At 28.6% G+C, this 22,695-nt stretch overlaps 1 protein-coding gene across 2 annotated transcripts in view; it reads left to right on the top strand.

Annotated features, from left to right (window-relative positions):
- The first annotated feature begins 1,031 nt into the window (after window positions 1-1,031).
- Window positions 1,032-22,695, top strand: part of LOC142328208 (eukaryotic translation initiation factor 2 subunit 3-like) — a 76,434-nt gene continuing 54,770 nt past the window's right edge. Inside the window, exons 1-3 of one of the 2 annotated variants that reach the window (XM_075371798.1) lie at window positions 1,032-1,362; window positions 7,110-7,173; window positions 16,903-17,013. In XM_075371798.1, coding sequence (XP_075227913.1) covers window positions 1,291-1,362; window positions 7,110-7,173; window positions 16,903-17,013 — 247 coding nt within the window. In that variant the 5' untranslated portion in view covers window positions 1,032-1,290. The remainder of the gene's footprint in view (window positions 1,363-7,109; window positions 7,174-16,902; window positions 17,014-22,695) is intronic. The other variant, XM_075371799.1, reaches the window with a different exon arrangement.

Below are 22,695 nucleotides of genomic sequence, written 5' to 3'. Positions count from 1 at the left end.
GAAATTACTATGTACAACGTTATGTAATAGTGGGATCTGGATGGGATTTTCGTTTGACTATCTGTAATTACTGACATATGGGTAACATTAAGTAAAATTCATCGAACAGCATGACGAAATGTGGTTAAAGTTGTTGAAAAAAATGAGTAAAAACTAAGCGGATTTTTTTAAAAATTCGGCTTTCAAATATAAAATCCGTAATTTATAAGTAGAGATTATTAAATTCTGAAACAAAAGGACAGTAACGCAACATGATAAAGAGACAAGGGCGTAGCAATTGATTTTGCCTTTCCAGACCCGTAGTGATGTTATAACACTGATCTCTATATATCTGGATAAGGCATCTTTATATTGTAATTGGTAAAATTTGAAGCGTAAACTAGCGTCACTAAATGGGTGGTAAAACTAAATAAAATGAAACGGCGCATGCCCAGAGGTAAGTGTAGGGATAAAATCACGTTTTAAACCGATGTAGTAGGTGTTCTGATTTTGTATTTTGAACACTGATCTCTATATACTATGTATCTGATCTCTACATAAATTTTCTACAACTAAATCTCTCCTTGTGTTGCGAAAATGACCGTTCTTTTGGTTATCTGACCCATGTAAAATAAAAATCCCTACATCACGATTATAGCCGCGCAAGCGTACAGTGGTTTTATTTAGTTCCCAGCTGCTCATTCTGCAGCGCTGAGGTATGGTTAAATATTAAACAATTAATTGTATTTACCCTAAAGATTCCCTATCCAGTTATACAGACAAAGGTTATAAGTAGATTTTTGCCGCTAGGGTCGCTGTTGCACAATGGGACATTTTATTGAGCACTTGATTTCATTAACAAAATGTTTGAGTGGTTTTAAACGAAAAAATTGAGATTTATTCTAGAAGATTATTGAAATTATACAGCTGTAGATTTTTTAAATATCTGGTTTTCCCCATCTTTAGTGTTTTATTTTATATCCTCATCTTTGAATTTATGTTTTTCTAAAAATATTTAGGTTTTTTTATTGCAACAGTTGAGTTAATAAGCAATAGAAAAAATAATGTTCTATTATTAGAAATTACATTTTAATTATAAACTATTTAAATAATATCAAAATAAGTATGTTTACTGAATTTGGATGTTTCTCCGATGGATTACCGGAAACTAACACACATGAGTTCGTTGAATTTGGTGGTAATACTCGGTCGCCATATCGTCTTGTACTCGTCAGTGTTTCGTGATTTTACAGATTTCTATGATTATTTTGCCTCGTTTCTTTGATAAGTTAATTTTAAATTCAGTAGATAATGTCTAGTGTTGAAAGTGGTTCTGTTACTACAAACCAGCCAAATTTATCGAAGCAGGATCTTTCCAAACTTGTAAGGATGGTTTGACTACCAAATTTTGTTTTCTTTTTTCTCATAATATTACAACACCTAACATATTGGTTATTTAATGAAGGTTATTGATAATGTACATTAAATTATAAAAATATTATGCTTTGTTAAAGATGTATGACAGATTCCTGTTTGAGATTTTTGGAAGTCGTGTTCGTGGATGGAGGTTATTGACTTTGTAACACCCCACGATTTTTTAGATTCCTATTAATACAAATGAAGTACATTGCTGAGTACGTTGTGCTCATTTCTAATGTTTGAGATTTATGTATCATTTTAATCTTCATTTCCGACCATTATTTCACTATTTGTGGTTTGGCAGTATGTACGATATAGATGTGTATTTCTGTGGGAGCAAGTTTTTATTGAATTAATTAAAAACTAATTTATGTTATGAACTAGTGTGTAGTAATTAAATTCTTTTTTTGAAGGTAGGGTATTTCTTTAAGATATTTTCTGCTTTAAAGAGAAATATTAGAAAATTCATTTGAGTATCATTACTTGCTTAATAATAATTTGTGAACTGTTTAATTATTAAATCTTATAATATTTAACATATGCTTGCAAATTAACACCTTTATGTTTGCTTTGATGTACAAGATTATATATGTGTAGAATAAAGGAATTACATGGTTACATGGCAATTATATGTGTAAATGAAAATATAAATAAATCAGAAAACATTACTGAGGATAGACGTAGGCCCAAAAGCACTATAATGTAGAGGAAATAAAGGTAAGAATGTTTTTTTATTTCTGTACTTGGTGGATTGGCTGAAATTCAATATATGTAGGTAATATATATAGACATCCAGGTGTAGTTACTTTGATAATGGATGGTTGTCTAGCCTACAAAAACTAATTTTCCTGTGCCTTTGTTTAGACCTACAGCATCAATAAAAGCGCTAAATACATATTATCTCTTTAGATTTCAAGGTAATAACAATATTATGTTATGTACAAATGGAATGTTCAGTGGAAGTAAGGTTATAACATACAGACCTTTAATAGGAAATATTATTATGGTCATAAATATTTACCAAGCCAGTTATAAAATTACTATATTAGATGGGAACACAAGAATTAACTAAATTAGTAAAGTATAAAATAACGGGGTTGTAAGGTATGTTTAAGTAAATTGTAGTGCATTTTACTAAAAGTGTGTAGAATCTTGTAAAAAGAACTAGGTTGATTGTATGTATAAATACATCCAGGTGTAATTATTTTGATAAGTACGGATATATTATATATCAGATTTTACAGGACAGTTCATAAATTAACAAAATTCCGGTTCTTAAGAACAGGAAGAAATAAAATATAACATCAAACTGGTGAAATGATTGATTACAACAAATATAATCGAAGGCTCTTTTGAGTTACTTCCTTTATTTAATACATTTTCTGTAGTAGAATTTTGGCTTCGGTGATAGTTATTGAGTAAAAAGGTATTTTTTAATATCTTCTTCACAAAGTTGCACATCAACATCATAAGTCCACTAAAATGCAGTTTTTGCTGAACTACAACTGATTGACATCTTTAGCCTGCTTACCACAGAAACTGATGGTTTAATAAACATTGTTAGTTGGAAAAAATAATTCTGACTAGTACCATTTAGTCTAATAATATACCAGTAAATTACTTTGTTCACATGTTATATTATTGTAAAAGAATTAAGTGTGTTTGTGTGTATTTTTTAATTGAAAGTTTTTTAAAGTAGTATTTCTATGTAGATTAAAATTGGTTTAAGTTCTAGGTAAAATATCATATGTGATTAACATTTAAAATTGAGTTATAGTACTTTATTTTACGTTGTCTTTAGATGTAGTGATGAACATACTTTGATTTAGCTTAAAATTTGTAACATATAACAGGCATATCCTGTGCCTTTGTTTAGGGCTACAACATCAATAAAGGAGCTGAATACATATTTTCTCTTAAGATTTCAAAATAATAACTTTATTGACCTGTGCTTAGTATTTGTGTTTTTTTTTTTTTTTTTTATTTATGTTAATTACCTTATGTATGAAACTTAGTAGGGTTGTCTCCTTTTCTGAAAGCAAGGTTCTTTTTAATATGTAAAAATAAATATAATGTTTGAAACTTGTGCTGTGAAAGATGCATGAAAATTATTTTACATGTAGTATTATTTTATATGTAATGGAGTAATTTTTGAACCCCCCGTTCAATTGAAAAAATAAGTACTAAATCTTTTTTCCCTCCCTTTTTTAAATTTTCTTATTCGTGTAGTAAAATTTTGGTTTCTATATTTCATATTTAGCTGTCCTTGTTTTATATTTGTATATGTTCTTAAAATTAATAAATAATCAGGTCTTAAAAAAAAATTAATAAATAATCAGGTCAAATCAAACATTTTACATGATTTGTTTTATTTTTATTAAATTTCAATTGATTCTGTTGATTGTATAATACAATATTACCTGCTTATAGAATAATTATGGGAAGTAAGTGCATGGTACATTATTAGTTACAGATATAATGTAATTCTAATAATACCTGCAGAACATGATGTTCTCTTGTTAGGTTATCTATAAATTTAGTAAATTCAGCATTAAAATAATACTTATATTTATAAATTAGTATGATGAAAAGACGTTTACATTTTATAAAATAATGTATTTTGTAAATGAGTCGCTCCAAATTAAGAATTTGCTTTAAATCTTTTATTTTTATTTGAAGGAAATGAAACTGAATTTTTATTTAGTTTGCTGTTTTATATATATATATATATAAGTATGTACAGGGCCGTTGAAAAAAGTTGACGCAATTTAAAGAATTGTTTCTTGGATACTACTAGAGGTAATCAAACTATTTTTTTTTTTTTTTTTTTAATTCATCAACTCTGAAAGTTTTTTTTACATATCTTTGAATTTTTCATGGAAAGCGACTTCCCATGCCAGTGGTTGTGTCAACCAGCATTATTGTAGGATATGGGGATCTCAGCAACCCAATGAAATTATTGAGCATGCCAGAGATTTCCCAAAAATAAACGTATGTTGCAGTTTGATGTCCAATCATGCGATTGGCCCATTCCCTTTTTATGAGCTTATTATCACAGGGGATGTTTATTTAGATGTGCTATAACTGTATATTTTTCTGCAAGTTGACCAAATTGAACAAGAAAGTAATGTTGCTGTAATATTTCAGCCTAGGTGTCGCTTTTTGCTCTCAATATTTCATTGAGAGTGAACACCGTTTGCTCTCAATGTAAGGTTCCTTAATTGTTGATTTGGTAGGGTTGGTCCTGTGCTTTGGCCTCCAAGAAGCCCAGATTTGACACCCCTAGATCTTTTTCTATGGGAATATGTTAACATTGTCAAAGTGAAAAAACAGGGATTTACAACATTTAAGACAGCAGATCACCGCTGCTATTGCCACAGTTAACGCCTGCAATGATCCAGCGAGCCCGGACAGAAGTTGATTATCAGCTGGATGTTTGCAGAGCGACCAACTGAACTCATATTGAAACATTCTAAGGTATGTAAAAAAAAAATCTTTTTGAGTTGGTGAATTTTTAAAAAATGTACTCATTTCACATTATCTCTAGTAGTTTCTGATACAATTTTTTAAATTTCCACAACCTTCTTCAATGACCCTATGTATATATATATATTTTTATTTTTATTATTTCTCTAAAGTCAGTTACTTTGGGAATCATATTCCTTTGTACTATACAAATTGTATTTATCTGATCAATCTAAGTACAAAATTAATAAATAAAATATAGTAGGATGACACCTTGTTCCATTATGGATGTAAGGCATAACTTTTTGGCTTGCTAGTCCACATGGATTTCTATTTTATTAAATTATTTATTTTATTTTTATTTTAATTTAATTTTAGTAAATGACTACTTCATATTTCTATATATGCAATTTTTGTTTTTATTTTAACTTCGATTTGGAAGAAGAAATTTTAAGAATTTTTTAATTTTATATCTTAAGTATAATATAAAATGATTTTCAATTGTGATTTTAATACGTAATTTGATATGAATATTTTGTAAAAAGTTATGTGGCCAACACGAAGTTGATGGCGCTACTCAGCCGGTATAGATATGGCAGTGTGAGTTGATTCTCCTTGAGCTGTGTAAACTTTTGTGCCGTTTCCGGTTGTGTTATGAACAGAATGTCTTTTACAATAGACCAACGAATTTTCATTCTTGAACAATATTTTACTACGAAATTGTACGCAAGTGTAAAAGAATCACTTCAAATTAAATTTGTTAGTGTTCCTCTGCCAGAAAAAAATGCCAATTTCTAGGCTAGCAAACCGATTTCAAGAGACAGGTAGTGTTTGCGACAGAAAACGTAGTAGTCGACCAACTCACTCGATATGACAAACTAACTTGCGTGGAAAGTTTTCGTAAACTTTTCCGTAGAGAATTGAGCAATCTTGTATTCACATTCTCTAAAACGTCATCTGTCACGCGAGTTGGTCGACCACTACGTTTTCTGTCGCAAACACTACCTGTCTCTTGAAATCGGTTTGCTAGCATAGAAATTGGCATTTTTTTCTGACAGAGGAACACCAACAAATTTAATTTGAAATGATTATTTTACACTCGTGTACGATTTCGTAGCAAAATATTGTTCAAGAATGAAAACTCGTTCTATGGTATAAGACATTCTGTTCATAACATGACCGGAAACGGCACAAAAGTTTACACAGCTCAAGGAGAATTAACTCACACTGCCATATCTATACCGGTTGAGTACCGCTACCAACTTCGTGTCACAAAACCAAATTTCCCTTTCTTAGAAAAAAATTACCAGACATTAATAATTGGGTAACAGGATTATAAAATCACCCTTTATAAATACAGTATATATATTCTAAATTTTTTTTTTTTTAACCTTATCCAATGTATGTATATTATAAAGTATTCACACCCTTGGTTGGAATTTTATTCTGTTGAATTCTTCAGTATAATTATTGGTTTTTGGTAACAAATTTTTTTTCTGTTTTGTCCTTATTCACTGTATATAGTGTCTGAACATGAGCGTGGGACATTCTTTGCTGCTATTTAACCTTGGCCATTATTTATTGCATGCACATATATTAAAATGGAAATCTTTTGCTAGGGCATTAGTCCATATACCATGCTGACTGCAACAAAGTGGATTACATTCAGACTGTACCCACAAACTATTTAAGGTTTTTGTGGGTATAGCTACTTAATAATTTATTTTTAACAGTTAAGTGTTAAGATATTTGTAAATGATGTGCCCACTACATGAAGGGATGGATATTTTGTTTCATGTTGTGGTTTCATAATTGTTAGATTGCCCTTTCTCAACATATACTCTTTAATTTCTGACATTGTTCACTTCTCTATTTGGGATTCTGAGTTTATAGTTTAGTTCCCACTCTTTTTTTGCTGAGGATTCTGGTACTTATGTAGAGGTTATGCATTCTTTTGATGTAGTGCAGAGGACCTGCTTGTGGACTGTACAAGAACCTAATACTTGCCTACTGGATGCACAGTAAATTTCATAGCAGAAGTGGCTATGGGATAAAGCACATTAGTCCCCCTCCTAAATTCAAATACAAATTTGAATTAAAAAGTACAGTTAATTTATTCATTATTCATCTGATTTGGGCTTTTTTCCATTTCTTAAAAACAGTCAAGTGTGCTGTCTTATACCATAACTTTCTGCTTGTTAAGTGATCTGCAAGTGATTTAATGATAGATTCATTTTGTGTTTTAGGATGTAACCAAGTTAACTGCTTTATCTCCTGAAGTCATCAGTAGACAAGCTACTATTAATATAGGTGAGGTTTCATTTCTTGAAAAGAAATGTTTTAAATTAATTAATTTATTAGTATTATTAAATATAATTGGAATTAAATTTTGTAATCATACTGTGTACATGCTTGCATATATATGAATTTGCAGTTAATATACATAGAAGATGCGCCATATTAACAGGGGTAGAAAATATGGTAATATATCGATAACATTTATTTAAGGCTGAAATTTGCTTATTGATGTACCAGTAAATAAATACACAACATATTATTGCAATGAAAAAATGAAATGTGACTTTTTTAATTTTTTCATAAAACTATATTCTTTATCTGATTTGTATTAATGATGTATACTACATTGTTGTTACTAAAATAATTACTATTATCTTCTCTGCTAAGATCATTATAGTTTCTTTGTAGAGCACCAATAGAAAGTATTATTATTACATTATTAATGAGAAATTTAAGATGAAAAGAGCTCTGAAATGCATTTTCCCTATTTAAAGAGGTAAGTTATCTGCTGTTTTGTTTTTTCTGTATATAAATTAAATATTTTAATAAAAATTGTAGAAACAGAACTAAACATTAAAAATGAATATAAAGAAAATTTTATTGAACTTGTGAAAGTTGCATATAATTAGTGATAATAGATACAGCCATTATGTACACTTTTTTTTTTGTTAGAAAGTGAAATTATTTTTTAAATGTTATAAAGATTTAGTTAGTTTTTTCATATACTCCAAATTTCACAATAATTAAAATGTAAACTGAAATAATTAAAAATGAATTATTAAACTCTTAATAAATTCACCAGATGAAATAATTTCATCATAATGAGTAATGATGAAATTATTTATGTAACATATAAACACATGAGATGACTCATAAAAATTTTGAAGCTTATGCGAAGGATTAATAATTTGAAACTGTGTTTATGAGCATGTGCCTAGAAATTAGTTAAGAGAAATTTTCCTTGAATTCTGTTTCCCTAATATCCTTGGGACACAGAGTATGAGGATAAAATTGATGGTTATTTCATTTTTGATTATAAGAATTAAAAAAATAATTTAAATTTTGTCCAACTGTACCAAAGATTACTATCAATGATAATGATAGTTAATTGCATGATTTTTTTAGAATTTTTTTTCAAATTATAATAAATTCTTGCCTAATAATACTAGTTGAATATCATTTTGTATCAGCATTTAAAAAAATTTAAGGTATTCCACGTAACTTTTTGTGACTTAAATCAGTATTTATATTCTATTTCAAATGTTCTAAATGTCAAAGAGATTAGTTGAATCACAAGATTTTGTAGTTTTGTGTACGCTTGTTATGGTTAAATAATTTACAGCACAATATGGTTTGCTGTTGCTATGATAATTGAAAACTTTATGTTATAGTTGAAGGCAATTTGCCTAAATCAATGCTATTATTTGTTTTAAAATGTAAAATTTTCTGCAAATTTATTTGGTGCTGTTACAACTTGCTTTCCTAGCTACAGTTCTGTTGCTGGTGTAAAAGCATTACTGAAAAGGAGAAGTGTAGCAATCAGCCAAAAGTTGGCATTTCAAGATTTTCTTAATAAAAAACAAAAAAAAAAATGTACATATGTTGGCCTGTGTTTTGATTAATATCATAGGGCTAGCTCAACATAATTTTTTTGAAAATAGAAAAAACTATGAATTGGCAATTAACTTTGGACAAAACTAAAAAGGGGAGGGGTGGTGTTGCCATCATTTTAATTTTTTTTATATAATGGTGGTTGAAAATTGAGATTTATCTAATGTGATGTTAAAAAATTCAATTGAATGTTTAATTCACATCATTTCTAAACATTTTTTGACTCCTACATGAAAAACTTCATCAAAAATGTTGTAATTTTGCATAAATATTTGGCTATATATCTCCCAGCTTTGGCTTAAGTTTTGACCCCATTGGACAGAAGGGCATCATAGTACCCATAATTTTTTTTTAGGAAACTAATTTTCAATTGGCTTTTTTGAACAATTTTGCACCAAATTGAGCCAATGTATTGAAGTAATTACTTCAAAAAAAAGCCCCAAACAAGAAGGAACTGATTAGGACTTGTACTTAAAATGTCAGTTTTTTAACGACTTCACAATTTTTATTTTCACTTATTTAATAAAATTATTAATTAGATAACACCAAATATTGTTTAATTTTTATCATAAAATCTGAACGGTAATAATATTTTCAATTTTTATTTAAAATTAAGTAACTTTATATCACATTGATATCAATTACATTAACCCTTTGAAACCTGTTAAAGATATACAACTTAAAGCATAAGTTCTTTAATTTTCTAATGATTCTACCCATGGGTCATTTTCTAATGACCCATCCATGGATGACCGTATCTGTAACCAGATGAAGTGTTTCAAGCTGAATTGATTTATGTTTACAAAATGTATACTTTATCTCTGCTAAAAAATTTATTTGCTTCAAAATAATTTATTAGTTACAGCATAAACAATACTCTCATACATTTTAGATGAGAAGAGTATAGCCAATGGCAGCAATTATTTATTAAATGACTGTTAATATTTTAAAAGTAACTTTACATTTTATATAGTGAGAAATATACTTATTTTAAGTTCATGTAAAGTTGTTTTCATGACAACTTGTTTCAACATCTGATTACTTCCTTATCCTGGCCTACTGAAATGTTATTTTTTTATAATATTGGTCAGTTTGTTTTCAGAAATACATTTAATGCAAAGGTTTTTTAAGAGTTATAATTTTTAATTCATTACTGTTTGATAAACATTAATTGAAATTCTAGCTAAGATGACTTGTAAAGTAGCTTCTCTGGCTCTCAATTTTATTTAATAATAATTCAAGATGTATTATATATTTTTTTTTTTATTACGTTTACTCAAATCATTCATTTTTTGTTAATAACTTTGTTATGTTATTTTTATTTTTTAATTTAAAATTAAGTTTTTGAAAATCTGAACTTTTTGCTGCTGCTTCCATTATTTTTTTTTAAATAACCCTGTATTTTTAAAATAAGGGGTATTCCGTTTTAATTTAACAAATTTTCAAAAATTTTATTGCATCACTATTTTTGATTTTGATATTTAGTATATGATAACTACCCAGCTTGTATGGCCAAAAAATATTTTTTCATTATTTAAAAAAATATTTTCTTGAGTAATAGACAATTTTCTAACTTTAACAGATAAATACAGTCATTTTCATCACTTTTCCCATGAGCTGTGGCATTCTTATTTTACATCATACAGAGGGTCAAAAAGGACTTTTTGGAAAGAGTAAAGATGGAACTTCATCTTGGTGTACTCAAAATTCATTTTGTTACATAACCAAATCTTGTAATGTTTATTGAAGATATGTTTTTTTACCTTTTAACTCTTAGGTACAAGTAGTAGTTATGCAATAAAAATTGGACTGTTACAGTGTCCTTCATTAAAAAATATGCCTGCCAAATCATAAGATTTTGAAAATGTCCCATTTTTGGGGTCCAGAAACCACATGTGGAACAGGTGGCAAAAATCTGAAATTTTTACAGCAGTAAGTACTTTTTATTTACTTTAAAACCATATAAAATTTATTTTGTTGCTAAAGGGATTGACGAGTAATGAAGCTATCAAAACCGTTTAAAAACACTATTCCTTCTAACCTTGAACAATGTATCCAAAAAATTCACATGAGCTGAATTTTGTATTTTTGAATCATGTATTTTTTCAGATAATAATGAAGAACTACTATATAAAATATTTTGATATGTCTATAATGAATAGCTTATATTATAGATAGTTTGTTACTAAATTATGACTCATACATACAAACTCATGTTTAAACACTAAAGTGAATAGACATGCATGGACATGAATGTTTGCGTAATCCTGAATGTAAACATTGTATAAGGCTCGGTTACTGTTTTGATTTCAATGTGATATGTTGCATTGTTGCTAGTGTTAATACTGTGGTTAGGTAATTTACACTTGTTCATAAAGAAATTTTATTTGCAGTGAACATCTCTTTTATGCAATATCTTTTATTTTTAATTTTATTAATTAGAAAAAAAATTATTTTAGCTATAGAGAAACTGGGATAAAACAAAGTGAGGTGCAATTGGTAGTTTTATAATTTATACTAACTGTATTATTATTGTAAGAACCCTTGCATTTTATAAAAACGAATTATGGAGTATTCAATTGGCATTCACACTGAAACAGTATATCACAAATTGACTTTCAATAGATCTTCAGTATTGCATGATATTTTAGAGTTTACTGAACTGCAAGTAACATTGATATCTTTAATAAGTGGATAAGAAAGATCTTTGAATAAGTGGTTAAGAAGAAGAAATTCTTTAAGAAGTGTAACAAAAAATATCTGTACTTTTCATAAAACCAAATACTTAGATAGATATTTTTATATTAATGGGAAAAGTTGCTCTGATCCATTTAGCTGTCACACTAAACCGGTTAAGAAATCTCTTGGAGAAATATCTTTGACACTTTCAACAAGCAATCCAAATTTAAAATAAATTTCATGCAGAGTGCTATGTACAAAATGCTTAAACAGCTACAAGATGATGCAGAAAGCAAACCAGAATGTCAAGATAGAATGTGTAGTTGAGTCTGTGAATAAAGCTTGTTCAGCAGTTGGCATTTCCCCCATTAAGGTTTAGAAATTATTGAGCAGCGCAAAGGAACTAATTTTAAAAATAAAGTTATAAAATTAGATGAGTCAGTTACCAGTAAAGTTAAACAATTCTTTTGATTTAAATATTTCTATCGAAGCAGTTAGGTACCACAAACTTATGCTGATTTAGGTAGGGAATTAGGAGAATTAATCATTAAAATAAAGGATAAAATGAAAACTGTTACATCAACCCAGGAAAAAATTAATGTTTTAAGTTTATTACCAAGCAGCTGAAGCATTCAAAATGAGTTTAGTGTTAGTCAGTACTTAGCCTGTCAATCCAAACAATTAGTTAAAACAAGTGAAATTTTGCCACAAATCTGCAAAAAGAAATCCAATGAAAAAGCTATTAGATGTGTCTAAAATTTTTACCAGAATGATGAGCACAGCTAAATGATGCCAGGCAAGAAGGATTGTGTCTGTAAGACAAGGTGACGGGAAGAAAATAAGTATTAAAAAGAGGCTTATCTTATAGAATAAAAGAATTGTACACAGAATTGTAACTTAAAGAATTGTACACAGCCTTCAAAGAAAAACATCATTTAAAAATTGGTTTTTCAAAATTTGCTGACTTAAGACCTAAATTTTGTGTTCTGGCTGGTGGGTCAGGTACTCACTCTGTGTGTGTGTGTCACCCACCAAAATGTAAAACTCATGTGTGCTCTAAAAATGAAATTTTATTATAAAATTCTTATTTCAGCCATGGTATGCGATATAGAAAATGAAATGTGCATGCTGCCACAGTGTGAAAAATGTCCAGGACCTAATGAAGTGCTCAGAGTACTGCAAGAGAACTGAGAAGATTTTGATTCTGAAATTATCTTCAAACAGTGGGTTTCTGATTACCATTGTGAACTAACTACTCAAATTCTTCCATTTCAGGAGTACTTAGATAAACTTAATAAAAATTTAAATAATCTAAAAAGACATCATTTTGTTGCAAAGAAATAAGCTAGCTAATTTCCTCAATATTAAAAAGGAAAACTTGTTGGAGGGTGAATGTATTGTAATTGGAGACTTCTCTTAAAAATTTTCCTTTTGTAACAGGAAGTGTCCAATTTTATCACTGGTCAGAAACTTTTGCCACAGTACATCCATTTCTCATATATTTTAAAAAAGAAGGAAAATTACAAAACCAAAGCTACTGTGTGATTAGTAACTACTTTAAGCACAATATTACATCATTTGTTGTCGGCTTCCAAAAGCAAGTTGTAAATAAAGTAAAAACACTTATCACAATTTAAACAATTTTGTTATTTTTCTGATGGCTCCTCAGTCCAGTATAAAAACAAAAAAATGTCATATATTTGTGCTACCATTAAGAAGATTTTGAAATCGCAGCTGAATGGCTTTTTTTGCCTCATACCATGGAAAAGGACCTGTGATTGTATTGGTGGAACTGTAAAAAAGGACTGTGACTAAAACAAACCTTCAAAGGACAGTTAAAACAATCAAATTGTTAACCTTCAGAAATGTACAATTATTACAAAGACAATATTAAAAATATAACATTTATTTTCTGCTCTAATAAAGATGTTCAAGACTGAAGAATACCTCACAGTTCTCATTATCAGGTAATTACAACAGTCCCAGAAACAAGAACCTTTTGTAATTATGTTCCAACAAGTCAGAAATTTATTCTGAAAGTCCGACCGACCTCTGAATCAGAAACATTTATGTTAGTATCAGTACACAAGTACATTAGTGATTGCTTTATATGTTTACGGAACATTTACGTTAGTATCAGTACACAAGTACATTAGTGATTGCTTTATATGTTTACCAAAGCCAGAATGTAAAAATAAGTCTACGATATAAAGTAAGAATGCTATAGCTCATGGAAAAAGTGACGAAAATAGCTGTTGTTACTTGTTGGTGAGTTAGAAAATAGTCTTACTCAAAAAAAATTTTTTTAAATATAAAAAAAAATATTTGTCGGCCTTGCAAGGTGGGTAGTTATCATATACCAAATATCATCAAATCAAAAATATTGATGCACTGATCATTTGTTGAATTACAGTAGAATACCCCATAATTGTGGAAATTTTTCATCGTTTTTGTTTGATTTGGGGTAGTTCTTTTTATTTTTACAATAATTTTCCTGAACTGGAAAAGCGGTAAAAAAATTTGTAACAAATAAAATCCTTACAATTTTCATTGACAGTTTTTTTGTCAAACCCTGAAATGACTTATTCTTTTAGGGATCAAAAATAAATTACCTTCATTACAATCTCTTTAATGGACATAAATGGATTTTTAATTAATACTGGTATACTAGCTAATAATGTTAAAAACTAACACTAAATAAAATCAAGTGTGTAAACATTGGCTGTTAATCCGTGGTAAGTATTTTTTTCAGTAGAAGACTTAATATCGTTATTTGTTACTACAGAAACGTAGCAATTTTTTTTAGATAGGAGTGATCTCTGAAAAAGTTTTTGAAGAATTTAATCAGTTCATAAAGTTATCAAAACTATAAATTTTGTTATTTTATATGTTATTTATTTCAATGTTAAAGTTTGCATTGGCAAATCAAAAATGTTTCTACTGGTTCTTTATCGATATCCAATGTAGTTTTGAAAGTTAAATAAATCATCAATATATACTGAAATACAAATGCCACCTCCAATTATCAAGTGTATTAATTTTTTCCTCCTCAATTAAAGATAACCAGTTATTTAATACTCAAGTTTATTAAAAATTGTGTAATTATAAGAAGTGGATTAATGCACAGTAAAACATAAAAGTTTTGGTACATCTTTTAAGACTACCATCCATCATAGAAGTCTAGCCCTGAATAAGTTAATTATTGAAATATCCTTTTACCACCGGCCAAAGAAACAATACTTAGGGATATTTCTAACGTGTTCATATCCTTATTTTATTCGGTTACTATTATGTCTGATACTACCAAAAACTTAAGTGCTCTCTGATACGTGCACCTGTGTTATTTATTTGCTGTAGATCATACCAGTAGCAAGGAACCTTCTGTTAACTAATAATTTCATATTAATTTGAGGACAAATGTGTAAATACAGTGATTTTTCCCTTCAAATAAGTTACTCTTAATTACTTTTAGACATATTACTGGAAGATTCAATTGGAAAATGATTTTTCTCCAGATTCTAAACAAAGGAAATCCCCATTCATTATTAACGTCGCCATAATATTTTTTTGCCCAAAGTTCTTAGATGGAGTCCACTCTTGTTGCATTAATTGCTATTATTTGTGTTAAAATATAAAAAAAAATAACTATAATTTACTGAATAATTTAAATGTTTATTTCATATTTTGTTTGGTAGTTAATATTTCTGTATGGTAAACTAGAACTACTTTATTTAAAACATTTTTTAATATTTAACTCATAATTAACTTTATTTAGGCTAAACTTTAGTCTAATTTTATTTTTCCCCCTCTGTATGTAAATATCTATATATACAATATAATATTCTTTCAGCCTCTGCAAAGCACAGAATTAGCGAAACACTTAACCTTTAATCTTTTTTACTTCATCAAAACACTTTCAGGCCTAAGCCCATCATCAGTGATATCTTTTATAAATTCTTAAAACTGTTAACAATTTGCACAATAACTATTAGTTTTTTACATTTTGTAAAAATTATTTGTTTAAAATAGAAGTAAATTTAAGAAATCTTTAAAATAAATTTAGAAAAAATATTTATTAAGTCAAGAATGAAAGATTACAATAACTATTAATTTATCTGGTTTCCAGTTGGTTAAAATGAGAAAGCGTAGTAAATTAAAAATAAGAAATATTAAAAATTCATTAAGTTAATTATTTTCATTGAAAATTTAGTATTAGTATTGCAATCAGTTTAGTAATTGTTATCAACCATCTAAAGTAATTGAATATTCATGATAAATTATTATGAATTAATATAGATTACTGTTGAACTATTATATGCAATACATTCTCTTTAAATTGATTGCATCTTATCAGTTGTAGATTACTGAATAGAATAAAATTTAACCCTTTTTTCATGCTTTGTGAGAATTGGCCTAAAAACAAAATAGATGGGATTTTATTATTGTAAGAAGATACAGTTTAAAAAGCTTGTAGCATATATTTTTCATTAACAAGGCCTTGTCAAATTGTATGTCAAAATTAGCTGCGGTACTGTTTACTTGCCTATCATAATGATTTTATGTTTAAAGGTAAATATGACAAAATAATTTAAATGGTGTGTGTTAACTGCCTAATGCACATGAGGAGATTATTTGAAAAACTTTTGTGACATTTATGGATTCAATTTAATGCTTTTTAATCTGATCCTAAGTTGATTGGGCACTGAGAAGGATCTTTTCGTCAATACATTATAGTGATGCTGCTTATTTTTTCTCACTCTTTTTCGTTACTTGATCTCACTTTTCTTTATTTATTTATTGTTATCTATAATTAATTGTTTAGCTATATTCAATGGTTTAGCTTATCATGTTTCTACTTTCATTTTTTTTTTTTGTAATATTAAATGTTTATTCACTACTTGTTATAAAAAACATGCTGTATGAGTTTAAGCCCAGCAGTGAGTAATTCAGGGGTCTACTAAGAAATGGCCAAATGTTTTCTGGTGAAGGTCTCGGGTAGGTTGTATGAAATTTTGTTGAGCACAATTATGGAAGAAGATACACCAATATATTTGAACTTGTAACATACAAGGTTGAGCTAGTGGAATTTGAACTCATGAATGATTTTTCAGACTTTTGACAGATTTTGGGCTCTGTAAAAAGCCTTAACAAAGTGCTGTGGGAAACATACTATGCAGATATAAAATATATACTTCTAAACTCACATACAAGCATTGATAAATATTGCTGCAGTATTTCTCGAGTAGAATTGACATTGTGATGTTATAATGTACCTTTTTCAATATTTTAATTTCTGCCAACTCAAATTGGCACTTTATTAAACTGTTGGACTTTAAAAATTATCACTGATAATCAAATAAAATGGGTTGGTCTTCGTAAAAAACCACAGAAGTAGTCATTACAAAGTGTTAATAATGATTGAATTACTAAGTAATCAATTTTTTCTTTTAGGAACTATCGGACATGTAGCTCATGGGAAGTCAACCGTAGTGAAAGCTGTTTCTGGTGTGCAAACTGTACGATTTAAAAATGAACTGGAAAGAAACATCACTATAAAATTGGGTAAGCTTTTGTTTTGTGTTACCTATCTAATTAATAAATCATATAATTAGCTTTTTCATTAAAGAGGTAATGCATTTTTTCATTTGATTCATCTTTGTTTTCATTGTTTTTTATTATATATCTGAAATATTTCCTGTGTGCTTAGTAATAGTTTAAATTCTATTTTTATTCTTATCATGGATATAACCCTTTTTAAATTAACAAATCATTTCACAGTTAATATTTCCTTTTGAGGTGTTATGATTTACATTATATTTATACTTTTAACAATTGTTTTCTTCTGACATTAAATTCTATTTGCCATTGAATTTCTGATACTTTAGCAATTTGTTATAAAGTTCTTCAATATTAATGGAAATTGAAAAACCTTTGTCTGTGACTAATTTAAAAAAAAACTTATTTAGTTAAAACTGAACTTTCTTAACTGCAACAGTTTATGTTAAAAACATCTGTAATGTAAACAAATGATCTCGTAATTCATTCTTATTACCAGCTGAACATATATATATATATATATATATTTTTTTTTTTTTCTTTATTAATAAATAAATAAAGAATATTTATTTAATATTCAGATAATCACAGGCCACAATGGTCAGTAAGATGCACGAGACAAGTAAAATGAAGTGTTTTAGTTTCAAATTTCAATTTATTTTTTGTCATTAGTTTTGATACGTATCCGGTATTTTGTAATTTAATCTCTTATTTATTTAAATAATAAATTGCTGACAATATATGATGTTGACTATTCTGTGATAAAGTTTACATTATGGAAATAGAATAATCAATAAAATATTACATAATTTTTTTTAACTCAGTATGAAGGACAAAACTTAAAACTAAAAATAATTGATTTATAATTATAGGAAATTCAGAAAAATTGGAGTGAATTTTTAGGGTGTGTCAAACAATAATAATTGCCATTCTCTTATGAATTTATCACTTGAATCCAGAACATTTCAGTAGTTGGAATTACATTAACTAAATATACAAATAATAATAATATAAAACAATAATTTAAAACTGATTTTAGTAAAAGATTATAAAATGTTTTTTTTTATTGCAAAAAAAAATTAGGGGGAAAAACATGCAATCAAAGAAATTATGAACTAAATGATTAAATACTTATGAGTTTGTTTTTTCCTATACACAGTAATTAATACCATATAGCTTTTTGAATTGTTACTTATTGCCACCCCCTCCCCAAACTAAATATAAGAGGGATATTTATAAATGAGGTATATAGATAAATGTCTATGTTCCTTTATTTTATCATTTACTCCTCCAAAAAGTTTTTAATTTATTATGCATTGTTTAATTTCCTGAGTATAGAGTACTGAATCAGAGGTTCTTCATTAAAGTCTCTTCTCATTATGTACAATCTGCAACTATATTCACATTAATCATCTACTTTTTTACATACACTGCATACAAAGAACACAGACATGCACTACGAGATAATACATACTGCCTTTCTTGCCACTCATGCAGTGATATATTTCAAACTGTAATTGTACTACAAGGAGGGTATATTGTGTTAATTGATGGATGACTATTTAGCCCGCAGATTAGTCTTCTGGGCATTCAGTTACAGTCAGATTTCAATTCTGTTTGAAGTAGTCCTAATGCCAGTGAGAATGTGCTCTGCTGGCTAGTTCTTAATTTCACTGTTATTTGTCTAGCCAAAACATCAGATTCAAGTAATGAATCTGATGTTTTGGCTAGATGATGGTTAGTCTAATGCAACATGAAAAAATTAAAATTTAATCATTATAAAAATGGAACTAGTTCAAAATTAGCTAATATCTCTGCAGTGAGTTTGATATCAGCTTGTTTCTTTAACTGTTAGTAGAGGTCAGAAAGTATATGGCAAGCATCCAACTTGCAAAATAAAAAAGTAATTATTTTGTCAGGAACTGTTATCAGTTAAAAAGCTTAGAATCGATATTGGTACTTTTGATTCATCTTATGAATGAATATCAGCACTTAAGTAGTTATTCATTAATACTGTTTGTGGTGGTTAGATACCTTGAACCCTGTGTTATATATCTGTTAATATTCTAGAATACAGAAGTGTATTGTAGAAATATACTAGAATATACTTCTAAATATGATATATAGATAAATCATTATATAAAAAATATTACTCATTTATGATAAGGCCTTTGCTGATATAAATATTTTTTGTAACTTTTTCATGTAAGTTTCATTGTAAGTATCATTGTTTTCTTTTCTGTTTTATTGTAACTTAGTTTTGGCTGATAAAGGTTGTTAGTGGTGACAGGTGATTTAAATACTTATGAAATTGATCAGTTGCTAATGACAATCTTTTACCAGCTAATAAAAAATAAATAAACAATTAATATAATCCATCTTACCAACACATTGATACGTTCTCTAGGCTTTTTGGCTTACTTGGAATGCATCACTTTCACTTTAATGCATTAATTTTAACTGCTGATGATGGCTTCCAAGTAAGCCGAAAGATCTAGAGAACGTATCAAGATGCTGGTAAGGTAGATTATATCAGTTGTTTTATTTATTTATTTAACATATCAGCGGTACCATGTTTGAGAAATTAACTAATAAAACATATTAAAAGCTATTTAATGTATTATTATTTTATATTAATAAAATAATGAAAACAAAGTGTGTGTATTATGTATGTATGTATATATGTATATATATAAAATTATTTTTAATAATTTAATTTCATTATTATAATTTTATTTCCTCTTACCATAGTATATCTTCTGTTAAACTTATGTCATGCTGATACAAGCTCTCTTATTTTATCAGTCTGTATACAGTGTTTAAGAAAGAATTCTAATTTTTCTCTGAAACAAAGGGCTGAAAGCTTCAAAAATTTATTTCACTTCAAATAGAGTAGAAAGTGAATGTTTTCACTGGGCAAAAGTGTATGATAGCAAAAAAATTATGTCATGAATAAAAATATCTCATTAATGAGCCTCATGTCTAGTGTCCAAGAGTGCCTGTTACCTGTAGAAACATGTTGATGATCGATACGATTATTCAGGTCAGTTATTTAAAACCGTTGTAAATTTGTCAACTGAAGTTGAAGTGTTGACAAATTTAGTGGCTGTGTTTAATGTTTAACACATTTTTAAATGAAAATTTTTTTATTTTCGTTGTGACTTGTTGCTGGCATTTTACTCTTGAATTCAGTACATACTGGAAAAACTGAGATTTTTCTTTAACAAAAGCAAACACAACTTTTTGGAAAACAGCACAATGGTTACTGGATTCTGGAATTGTAAGAGTGTTATTTACCTTAATTTCTTTACTGCTTGAAAGAATGTATTTTCCAGTATTATTTATCTCTTGAATGTAAAACTGCAACTGTCTGTCTATTCTGAGCGAATATAAAGTCAATATATTGTTTCCTTCAAAAAATATTTGTGTCGGTGTTGTTTATTTAACTCAGTTGGATGTTTGCTTCATTCAAATATTTCACTGAATGGATTTTATTTTTAGTGAGATTTCTTTCTTTAAGACTATTTAAGGAACTTCATTGATGGAACAAGTACATTTAGTGAGAACTGCTTTGAAAAGTAATAAGTACTAGTTTAGTTAAATGTTATAGAAAAAAAAAATCTTGTTTGTATATTGAGTATATAAATAAGCTTAGACAACTTAATTTTACCAGCATAATTTATATATATATTTTTTTTGATAGTATGCATTTCTAACATTTTTTGACAATTAATTAGATTCAGAGTTTGTATATGAGCATGTGCCAATGCAGGAGTGTTTGTACAGGATGTTCAGCTTAAAGAGGACCCACCCCATCACTTAGTTTAGTTTGTAAATAATATTTTATTGCCAAACCGATAATGTTTATCATCAATGTTTGGATTATTCCTATAAACAATTTCTTGTAAGTAACCCCTGAAAAAGAAGTTTGGACCAGTCAGATTGGGAGATCTTGGTGGCCACAATACTTTAGAAATGATTTTTCCACTGAAAAATCCTGTAGCATCTCCATAACAGAGTGACCTCTATGACAAGTGGCTCTGTTATGTTGAAACCAGCAGTCACACTCATTCTCTTGCAGTAAGGCTATGAACTACTGAATATTATCTTGATTGACAGCAGTATCCACAGCTTTTTCAAAAAACAAAGGTCCTATTATTCGTCGCCTTGAAACCATGCTTCATCTGGCTATATTTTGTAGGTGTAGGGGATATTCAAAGAAAATGTGTTAGCTTTTTCAGTACTCCAGGTCCAGTAGTTCTGACTATTAACATACTCAACAAGGTAAAACCTTGCTTTATCTGTGAAAAATACTTGATTTAAAATGCTAGTTTTACCTCTAATGAAGTTCTTGAATCATTGACAGTAGTTATGAACCTCTTTAGCAAAGTCAGTATTAGCTTATGGGAAAACCTGCATTCTATACAGATAATATTTTAGCATTCTTCTCACTGCAGTGTGGTCTGAACCTAGTAAAATTTTCTTTTCTCGACTTGGTCTCTGCAAATATTTATGAGATTGTAACTACTACTTTAATCTTCTGTACGACTTGTGACATTAAAACTGTACTGACCTGTATTGGGCGCATTTCTGCCCTAGGAATGAAACTGGTTTAGTTTCATTAAACTTTCTAATTAACTTCTTATCTGTTTTCCTAACATGTACATTGCAATCTACATACTAATGAACGCTAATGAATACTAATGAACAATAAGCAAACCCCCCCACAGCCCAATGAGATGAGGATAATATGTATGAAGTATAGTCTTGTACAGACACAAGGTTGATCATTCCCTAGACGTCTGGTTAATTGAATCCCAACCACCAAAGAAACCTGTAATCACTATCTAATATTGAAATCCAAATTAAAGCAACTAAGTTTTTATACTAGGATTTGAACCTCAGAATCTTTGACTTTGAAAATCAGTTAAATAACCAATTTGTGACAACCACTAGCTAACGTTAAATAACTTCTGAATAATACTTTTCACCAGTGCTAACTTTTTAAATTTCTCCCTGAATTTTCACCAACACACAACATGAAATTTCTTCTCTAAATAAGTTTCCATCATTAATACACATTCAACAATTAACCGCATTTTAACAAACATCATGATTATGTGCTACCTTATTTAAAAGCCAGTGCTCAACAGAGTCTGGCAACTCAGATGTGCAGGAAATAAACAGCCCTTCCTACTCCAGCTCCAACATTTCCTACATTATTTTACCTCATATCACGCCAATACATGCATTTTAACAAAAATATGCCTCTTTTAACATGTTCATTGCCTTGAATGACCTGACCATTCAAAAAACCCATTAATTTTCATTTGCTTTTTAGATTTATTGGCATTAAAAAAGTATTTTTATGCACTATAGACAAATTAGAATAAAAAAAAAGTTATTGTAGAGATAAACTGAAAATGACGTATATATGGTGCCAGTGGTCTGATAAGACGAGATGTAATACTGAAGTACTGATGAGCGCATATTTGGTGGACAGCTGTTGTTGCTGGCTGTTGCTTATTCTGCCTATTACTTTTTTGTTACAATACTGCTCTAATTATGTCACAGTTAATGTTCGATGGACGTAACAAAGCAAAGGAATATTTTATATCAAAGAAAAACAATTTATCAAAATACAGCTCTGTAATTGTTCTTAAACTAAATAATAAACAACAAATACTA

Source organism: Lycorma delicatula, chromosome 7 (assembly GCF_047948215.1).
Source record: "Lycorma delicatula isolate Av1 chromosome 7, ASM4794821v1, whole genome shotgun sequence".
NCBI classification, from domain to species: domain Eukaryota; kingdom Metazoa; phylum Arthropoda; class Insecta; order Hemiptera; family Fulgoridae; genus Lycorma; species Lycorma delicatula.
This window is presented reverse-complemented; position numbering and strand designations above follow the sequence as displayed.